At 31.3% G+C, this 9994-nt stretch overlaps 1 protein-coding gene across 1 annotated transcript; it reads right to left on the bottom strand.

Moving 5' to 3' along the window:
* Positions 1 to 3576: 3576 nt before the first annotated feature.
* LOC114183754 (B3 domain-containing transcription factor ABI3) lies at positions 3577 to 7896 on the bottom strand. Its single transcript, XM_028070882.1, has 6 exons — positions 5066 to 7896; positions 4779 to 4871; positions 4556 to 4656; positions 4397 to 4443; positions 4229 to 4305; positions 3577 to 4031 (listed from the first exon to the last, which is right to left on the bottom strand). The coding sequence occupies exons 1-6, from the start codon at positions 6857 to 6859 to the stop codon at positions 3858 to 3860; spliced, it is 2286 nt and encodes a 761-aa protein (XP_027926683.1). The 5' UTR covers positions 6860 to 7896; the 3' UTR covers positions 3577 to 3857.
* Between the last annotated feature and the right edge of the window lie 2098 nt (positions 7897 to 9994).

The raw sequence follows: 9994 nt of genomic DNA, 5'->3' as shown, positions 1-9994 counted from the left end.
CCTCCATCGCTTGCAAGATTTAATGGCTTATGTATCTCCTCCAAGACTTTCAAGTACCTTTTTCACTTTGCCTGCAACCTTGTATTGTGACAATCAATCCACAATCCATATTGCTTACAACCAAGTGTAATATGAACGAACTAAACACATCGAAATCGATTATCACCTCTTTCGAGATAAGATCAATTGTGGTTTAATCAAGCTCCTTCACATGTCTTCTCTCTCCAAGCTGCTAACATCTTCACCAAACCCCTACCTTTGCTCACCTTCAAATACCACCCTTCCAAGTTGAGAATGAAAGATATATATTTCAAGCTTGAGGGGACTAAGCTGATAAACTCTCCTTTTATGTTGTTGCACAACTTCGGATGGCTTAGCGCAATTACCAGGCTTAGGGATCACCAACACGCTTAGCGATCACCGAGTGTTTGATTGTTGCCTCTGAGAACTATCCTTCTCTGACAAAATCAAACAGTAAGGCAATTGGACCCTTTCTTATTTAACCCGTTTTTGGTTCGATCTTTTTTAAGAAATAATTTCTATTTCCATATTCTAATCATCAAAAATATTGTATCTCTTTTTCCTTGCAATACAATTCTTTGCTTTCTTTTCTCTACCTTGATCACATACTTACATAATCATATTTTCTACGATCACAATTTTTACTCTTTTTCATTTTTTTTTCCTTTTTTTTGAACTCTCTCGCAAAGCCCAATTTGGTTTGGTTAAAGATGTGAAAGGTAAATGATTGATTTGTAGTTATTTGGAAAAACAGTGAATGAAAAATGAAATACTTTGATTTAATAGAAAGATACTAGATTTTAGTAGAAAAATTATTTTTAGATGTGATTGATTTAATTGACCTAATAAAGGTTGGTAGATTATCATTAACGCTGTGTTTGCTTCCTATGATGTCTTGTTCATGCTGACGGATATGGAGGTGTGATGCGTGTTTGTTTTCATTGAAATGCAAAGAAATGTGAGCGTGGAATTTCAAGTAACCTCTCCCATTTCACTTGCAAAATTGACGAGAAAACAAGAGAAAGCCACGTCATCTTCGTTAATTTACTTATTTGACCCTTCACATTTCCATGCACGGGTATTTTTCCTTTTTGCTGTAGCACCATATGTATGAAACGCTACACAGATGCATACATTTATTTTATATTTTACTTATTAATTACATGATGTGTGAAATTTAATTATATCCCATGCATTTTATTTACAACTTAATATAAACCCATATAATTTTATTTCATATAAAATTCCATACATTCTTCATTTTTATTTAAATTATATACAAACATAATTTTATGATAACACTTCAAATAAAACTTAATAGTACTTGTAATTATATTATTAAAAACAACAATAATAAAATAAATAATAATAATAATTATTATTATTATTGTTATAAAATTAAAAAAAATCAAGTTTTAATTATAAAATATTATTAATAATAATTGTTTTAATTTAATTTTAAAAATTTTAACTTTTTTAAATTTTAAGTAACAAGTTCATTCTCATTTTAACACATTTTTACTCTATATATTTAAATTTATATAACATTTATTCTCAAGAGTAAAATCGTAGTCGTATAATTTTACCAACTAAAATATTTTTTAATCTATTATACTTATTACATCATTCACAAAATTTCAGGAACTTTAATCTCAAATCCATTCAAATCATACCATCTTTTCCTTACTCCAAACAATTTCAACTTCACCTCTTTTTTCTTTCAAATCTATTCAATTTCACTCTTTCATATCCATCTTTAAATCCAAACACAACCTAAGTGTATTTCTTAAAATATAAACATTTTTCATTTAAAGAATTACTTAAGAAAATGAAAATAAATCATGTCTTAATTTTTTTAATTTCTAATAATAATTATAAAATATATATATTTATTAAATATAGGAGTAAATTTATAATTTACCAAACAATCTCCAATCGAAATCTACCTCTTTTTCCTTTGTCCCACACTTTATTATCTTTTCAAAACTTTCTTTTTAAGAAAATGCTAACTAGTGTCCTAAAGACATTTGTTAAGAAATAATAAATACGCATTAGTTTTATCATTTTTATATTGAAATTTGAAATAATTAATTCTATTAATTAAAATAATATAAATGTATATAAAGACAAAAATACCTTTTAAAATCTTTAGGCAAAGTAAGTATTTTGAAAACTCAATTAAACCTTAAATTAATACTTTAATTTTTATTTATCTTTTTGTAAATTTTTTAGATGTTTAATACTATTTTTTTTGTTGATTTTTTTATTAATTTAAACTTTTTTATATTTAATTATATATATTTTTTAATAATATTAAAATATAATTATTTTATTATTTTATTAATTTTTAATTTTTAACAGTAAATATTAAATAAAATATTATAAAAACTATACAATATTTATATTTATAGATATTCTTGTATTTTAAATAAAATAAAACTACACATCTGATTAGTCATATTTTATTTAATATAATTAATTATAAACTTTTGAAAATTTTAATACGTATTAATTATACTTAAGGATTACTTGATTAACAATATCCTTCTTTATAAATCATCACAACCCGATTAAACCAAAGGCAAATAAAAATTAGATTAAAAGATCAATTTCAATTCTTTATCAAATTGATCTTGTAACATGAAATAGATCTTGATACGACGAAGGGATATAAATAAAAGCTGTCTGAAAAAGTTTAATCGATAAATAACCGAATAAATCCTTTCACTCATTTATTTGAAAGCATTGCTAGCGGTGCGACAGATCTGCATCTGAGTACAACATGTGATCATCAACAAACAAACGAAAGAACAAAAATTTGATGCAAATCAAATTCTGTGAGGTCCCTTTACAATTTTAGCATTTTCGTTCATGCTCAGATTTTACCTCTGTTTCTCTCCACAAATAAATTAGAGAGAAATAAAGAGAAAATGTTCGAAAATGACCTGTGCTGTTTTTGGCTAAGAATCCATTCCTGACATCAAATCATCATTTTCTTTCAAGAGACAGTACCCACACGGCTCCTACATTCTTAAACCCAAAACAAGTCAAATTCTACGTCACATGCACCACTTTCTACTCTTTTTCACTCTTTCTCTCTTTTTTTTTTTCTCATATAATAATTATTACTTTCTTCGCTTAAGTCAAGAATCGAAGATATTATTTTGGGTAATGATAGGATGACACCCAAACTTACCACTTTCATTACCACCTTAAAATTAATTTGTAACTCAAGACTAAAATTAATTTGTAACTCAAGACTAATTAACTTGTAACCTATGAAAGTGGTAATGAAAGTGGTAAGTTTGAGGTGTCAAAATATCATTTTTCTATTATTTTATATCACTTCCTGCTTCGGTCATCAATCTAGTTAGACTTATCCACTCCAATAATTTTTTTTTCACATTAAACCTAGTTTAAAAAAAAAATTGCAAAAAGCTATTCATCATATCATAAAAGTAGTTGATTAAAATTATATAGTAATGGATCCAAATCGTGATTTTCTATCAACTCTAATGCAAAATTGGAGCCACAAAGAGATATAACGTAGATTGCTATCAAAGTAAAGATATAAATCCATACACAAACGTTAGGAACATGATACAACATTTTGACATAAAATTGTATTAAAATACAAAGAGAAATATAACTCAAAATACTGTTATACAAATCCCTGTAGACAGCCTCAATTGCAGGGCATGCTGAAACCCCACAATATTATGTGAGCACCGTGTTCAGACTTCATAGTCTCTTATTTTATTATGATATAATTCATATAATAATATTGTACATACATACTATACTAATATTATATATTATATGTAATTATTATTGTACTAATTTGCTACTTTTTTTTCAGCTTTTGGTTTCGGTGGCGATGACCTGCCATTATTGGCAGCAGTTCCAGCTGTATTTGATGCATTAGTCCCAGTCTGGTTTTTCTGCGATTTTCCTGCTTTTTTGGTCTCTGGTTTCACACCTTGTTGCCTCACTTTCACTCCTCTTATCATCTGTTTTTTTTATGAAAAAACAAAGTAAAAATAAAATCCCACTCCAATTAATTCTTAACATTTTGAATGAAGAAAAACAGATAATGTATTAATATATTCTCCTTAAAAAAATTGTAGAAAGACGTAAGTATAAAGCGATAATGTTATCAAAACATGTTAAGATAATGAGAAATGAAAATCATGAAAAGGGTTCTTACATATTTCCCACACTTCACATCTGAGTATATGACGATGAAATCTCCTTCTTGGAGGCCATTGGCTCTCACAAAATCACCTGCAAAATGAGAATATGAATATGTGAATAACCAAGGTTCTTGAAAATGGAAGAAAAATTAACGAGGTTATTATTATTCTGTGAGACTCACCAGTGTTCTCGAGCAAATACATTCTGCTTTTGTTGTTAGGCCAGTATCTGGTGCTCCAACAAGAAATTATTCAAAAGAGAACATTTTAATCTCAACTTAACACAAAGGTGAAAACAATAGGAAAACCAGAAAAACATGTGTCAATGGATGTTGGAATACCTATAGCGCATGTTCCAAACACGTGAAGTTCCAATGTCTTCCATTGTTATGGATATTCCATCTCTTGCCTCCAGCTCTGGCAGATGGGTTTCTGCTTCTTTCTGATCGAAATTACAATTCAAATCCAAGTTAACGAATGAAATACACGTTTCCACCATATAAAACCATAAACAAAAAACTACTTGGAAGTAATTGACAAAGAAAAAGCCAGAAAAATTATTACTTTTGGCAAAACTATTCTTCCCAAACTTCCCACATCGCTTTGCTTCAACACCTTTTGCAGAAGGAATCTCAAGTTCTTCTCAGGCTTCCAACCCTATAAATCAAACACATAATGACAAAAGAGTCACACATTATTCATAACACAATGAAAGTACTGTTCAATATCAAGAAATTCACGATAATGATCACGTTCTGAACATACATTCTACTAATCACATATCAATCATACTTTAAGCAAGGAAAATCATCTAACATCATCAATATCTGATCAAAGTAAGGTTCACCAACCTGTCTCCTATCTGATGCAGCTCGATTCTGATGAGAATTATGTGTGTGCATGGTGGACCGGTCCACCACCGTTTGTCCGGCCAGTGGATCGGCCGAAACCACCGGTGGCAAAGGGCCAGCGGCGCCACCCGCCATAGCCTGCCAGTACATCCAATTGGCTGCTGCAGAATTTGCTTGATGAGGTGCAACCAAACCAGTGGTGCAATTATCAGTTCCCAGTCTTGTATGAGGGTCAGACCCTTGATTCTGGAGGGGATTACCATTGTGATTCCTGTGATGAGATAAAAACCTTCTCTGCCTCGCCATTCTCTTCTTCCTTGCTTCCTTAGTTGCAGAGGGTCCTAGCCTCATCAACCTATCACCAGGACCATGAAAAAACTGATAAGGATACTGGTTATTGCCATAGCCGCCAAAACCCCCAGGTGTGAAAAGACCGTTGTCCCCATAAGACTGGCTATAAGGAGAAGGAACATTGAACTGAGAATGAGGCCATGAAGGTGCTGACTCCAACATGTGGTATTGCTCCGTGCCTGGTTGGTAAGGGCTATTGTTATGGTTATGGTTATGAGTGGCTGTGATGTTATTCGAAGCAGAACCGCCAGTGTAAGGGTCACCCGCATACCCCACCATGGGTTGTGAATAGGGCTGTGATGGAACCATGATAGGGGCTTGATCTGTCCCAAAAGTTTGGGGATTTAACCAGGGTGTCTGGTTGTTGAAACAAGAGTTCGATTCAGGTGCAAAGGAGCCACTCGTGTGCGTGTTCTGGTTGTTCTGGTTGTTCTGGTCACTGGGTTCCTGAATCTGTGCCTGAAGAGGGTTGCTAACATTGCCACTATTCTCCTTGCGCCGCTTATTCTGAAGATGGCTGGTTTGAACCCACTCAAGAATCAGCTTCAGCAACTGTTTCATGGCTTCTTTTCCTCCCCCTAAACGCTTTGCTGCGCTTTCAATCGTTGCCTTCTTCAGCTTCACATTCCTCAAGTCATTAGCAGAAACACTGTCCTTGTTAGACTTGAGCCACTCCAAGAAGACATTACTCATTTCATCATCTACTACGCCACCACCGTCTTCCTCTCCTTTTATCCCTTCACACAATGGAACCTTGCGATCGCCTTCAATGTTCTCTTGCTGATGCACCATTTCATGTTGCCCCTCTTGCAGTGACACCTGTTCCTCCAGTGTTCCAAATTCTATTAAAGGGTTTTCGCTCTCCTCGTTCTCAAAGATTGAGGCGGGATCGAAGAAGTCATTGGCCTCTAAAAGCTCCATGTACCCAAAAGTGTCCATAACATCCTCCATGCACTCTCCAACAGAGCCACCGAGTCCAGGATCGGGGTTTTGCTGTTGGGAAATCTCCATGGAAGCGGTGGAAGACAAAGCCGTTGCATCAAACCGGTCATGCATGTAGCCGTTGCCATGGTTTTTCTCCACATCTTCCTCCACATCTGACTTCAACACGGCCCATGAAGAGGAAGAGGAAGAAGAGGAAGTGGTGGTGGTTGCCGTGGTTGTGGTGGAACACGTCATGGTTTTCAGAGGAAGCGGTGGCGCAGAAGATGAAGAAGACGATGACGACATGCAAGGGAAATCAGGGAGAGGAGGGAAATCCGCGTAGAACATGGAAGCCTCATTGACTCCCAGAATCTCGTCTTGGTCACCATTCAGCCACATCTCTCTCTCGGCAACCGACAAAGTCTGTTCTTCTTCCATGTTGTCAAAACCGACAGGGTTTGGTTCAGTTACCACCTCTGCATGCAGATCTCCCCCTTGTAACTTCACTTCACACTCCATCTCAACAAATTCAAGATCTTGTAAAGGGTATACAGAAAAAAAAAAAAAAAAACCAAGAAAACCACTCTGAAGGTTGAAACTTTGAAAACCCTTCTGGGAATTCTGTTGGCTTCAGATATGGTACAGGGATGGGGTATTTGGAGTGAAAAAGAGGAGAGAGAAAAATAGATAAAGACGTACAGATAGAAAGTACAGGGTAAGAGAAAGATAGGTATGGTTTTTTTTTTTCTTAATTTTTTATGTATGTGATGTGTGTGTGTACTTAGAAGTGAAAAAGGGGAAAGATCTGCTCTTGTGTGCTTGTTTCCAATTAAGGAAGCAAAGAGATAAGGGTATCTCAAATCCAACAAAGGGATGCAACATAAAACATCTGGTTTTTTATATGCATTATCATCCTACACACGAAGAGGATCATCAACTCATCAACTTGGACACCGTAAACCATACAATAAAACTCTCATACCTTGAAAGAAAGCGACCCACACTGTTCATGAGAATTTTTAACAATTTTTTATTCCCAATTGGGTCATCATCACACACCAACTACAATATTCAATACAACAATGATAATCATACAACACAAAGGAAAAGAAACAACACTTCTCACCACTGAATTTACATGAAGAGGAGATACAAGAAGAGGAAAGAGTTTAGAACAGAAGGGGCTAATTACATTACAGAGAGAGAGAGAGAAAAAAAAGAGGACTATGTATAAATATTACACAGATGAACAAAAGCAAAGTGAGAGTTCTTCTCCAAACCCAGAAAGTCAATCAAGTCCTTGGCCTGAGAAAGAGAATTTGATGGACACCCAAAGGGTTAAATTGACTAAAACTTAGACCTAGGAAAGCCCCCATGTGTGTGTTCTGGTTTGTTCTGGGAAGTTTCACTACAACTTTGAATTTTTTAGGATTTTTGTTTTTCTCTTTCTTGGATAAGTTCAAACTGGCATTGGAAGATTAAGTAAGAGAGAGAAGTTGGTGGGTTTGTAGAGAGAGAGAGAAAAGCAGTTTTTGAAAAATAAAAGTGAAAGCATCAATGAAAACAAAACCTCGTGCCGCTTGCTTCTGAGTCTCACCTCCGGATTTTGTGCCTGCAGCCATTGGTTCTATCCTGAGTGGTGCAACCAAACGGTGTCACAGTCTTTATGATAAAGGAACTCTTACTCAGTAAAACATGATTAAACAATGCACCTCCAATAGAAATTCAGAGAGAAACTCAACTTTACGTGCCAAAATTATATTAATATTACATGATGATAAAAGAAGAAAAACTAAAAACGTAAACTATAATTAATATATATATATTATCTTGCTAGGAAATTGAGGTAGTTGAAACTTGTATCAGTTTGTTGTAAAAATAAATTCAAACATAATCGTATAACCAACACCATAAAATATTGCGTTCCAACTATTTAGTAAAACTGATTAACACCGCACTGACACCACCATAAAACGTGGGAAAAGAATCATATTTGTGTAATTTTTTGACATTTGTTTGTATTCGACTTTGATATAAAAGTAAGCTATGAAAGTATATTAGAATTTTTAGAAAAAGTGTCTTATAAATAATATGATAGGCTTTTTCAAAATTTTCAGATTAAATAATAAGATGGAGTGAAAATTAACTTCAAAGCAGTGATCATATTGTTAGTTAAAAATCCAATGGATAAAATAATAAATTTAAATTACCTTTATAAACTTTTTAGATTTATTTTTTAAATTAAATAATTTAATTTGCATTTTATATTTAAAATAGAAAATTATTGAACAAAATCATTTATAATATTTAAATGTGATTTATAATTATATAATAAAAATAATAATAATAATTTATAAAAAGATTTGCATACATATTTTATATTCTTATTTTATTCTTAATTATATTTAAATTAAAAATATATATATTTCGATATTAAAAGGTAACTTGATGCACATTTCAACTCTGTCACGTGTTCCAAATCACTCATATCTCTCAACAACATAAATACTACAAACCATCTACTATTGCTTAGGTAATAATGATTATTAATTTTACTCTTTTACCCCCAATTTTTTAAAATTTTTAAATTATATGTAATACATTATTAAGAATTAATAAAATTTAAATTAAGTAAATTTTAATTTTTCTTTATAAAATACAATATAATATTAATAAAATATAAAATAAAATATATTAAAGAATAAAAAACATTAGATATTATTTATTTTTTCTTTTATTTATTTTTAGTTTTTCTTAGATTGTATTTGTTTTTTTATTTTCACATGTTTTCTTTTATTATCCAGAAAAAACAGGAAGTTAAACATAAAGTTCTCTAGTTTCTTATATATTCTCTTTCATTATTGAAGAAAAAAAAATTCTCCCTTGTCTCACTTGATAAAGAAATATTAATTTAAGAGTTAGTATTTGTTTTTAGTCTCATTAGCCTTTTGTATATTATCTTTTGTGAGTATAAAAGGATTAGTAATGTATTATGTGACTTAATTATCATAAATTAATAAATTTATTTCTTTAAGAGTGATAAAAGGGAAGTTACATACAAAAAAGATCAATTTAACTTGATTGTTCAATTAGATAAGTCAACATTATTTTTAAGCTATCAATTAGAATGGGATCTATATTTAATATACAATCTCAAAACTATAATTTCTTAAAGAGAAACATCCAAAAAGATTTCAATATTAATACTAAATTATATACTCTTGTCATGTTAGTGACAATAATTAAATATGTAAATTTTAAGCATATTATTTTGACCCTCCAAAATTTATTTATACAATTATAGTGAAAAAATTATAGTATGATAATGAGGTAAAAAATAAAAATAATTATATAAAATATATCAAAATTGTATTCTACATGATAAATATAAATATTAAAAAATTATCAAATGTGTGTCTCAGAAACAATTTTAAAGACTATTGAATGAAATTGTACAAAGAAAAAAAATGTATAATTAAGGGTATGATAAGATGAAAAATATCTTAGAGATCTAAGAAAACTTTTCAAATATCAACATAGTCAATGGTTGAGAAGTAACGAAAATTGTTTTAACGAAACAAAAAAGTTCTTCAAATGAAACAAAAATTAATAACAATATAGTAAAGAAGATAAATTTTTTATATTACCTAGTAA

The sequence above is a fragment of the Vigna unguiculata genome, chromosome 5 (genome assembly GCF_004118075.2).
Source record: "Vigna unguiculata cultivar IT97K-499-35 chromosome 5, ASM411807v1, whole genome shotgun sequence".
NCBI classification, from domain to species: domain Eukaryota; kingdom Viridiplantae; phylum Streptophyta; class Magnoliopsida; order Fabales; family Fabaceae; genus Vigna; species Vigna unguiculata.
Note: the sequence above shows the minus strand (reverse complement) of the source record. Positions and strands in the feature narration are given on the sequence as shown.

Excerpts from the sequence above, each read along its gene's own strand:
- LOC114183754 (XM_028070882.1), bottom strand. The coding sequence starts at position 6,859 with ATGGAGTGTGAAGTGAAGTTACAAGGGGGAGATCTGCATGCAGAGGTG. Across the intron at positions 4,657-4,778 it reads GAAGAATAGTTTTGCCAAAA|AAAGAAGCAGAAACCCATCT; the intron begins GTAATAATTTTT and ends AATTTCGATCAG. Across the intron at positions 4,444-4,555 it reads GTTTGGAACATGCGCTATAG|ATACTGGCCTAACAACAAAA; the intron begins GTATTCCAACAT and ends TTGGAGCACCAG.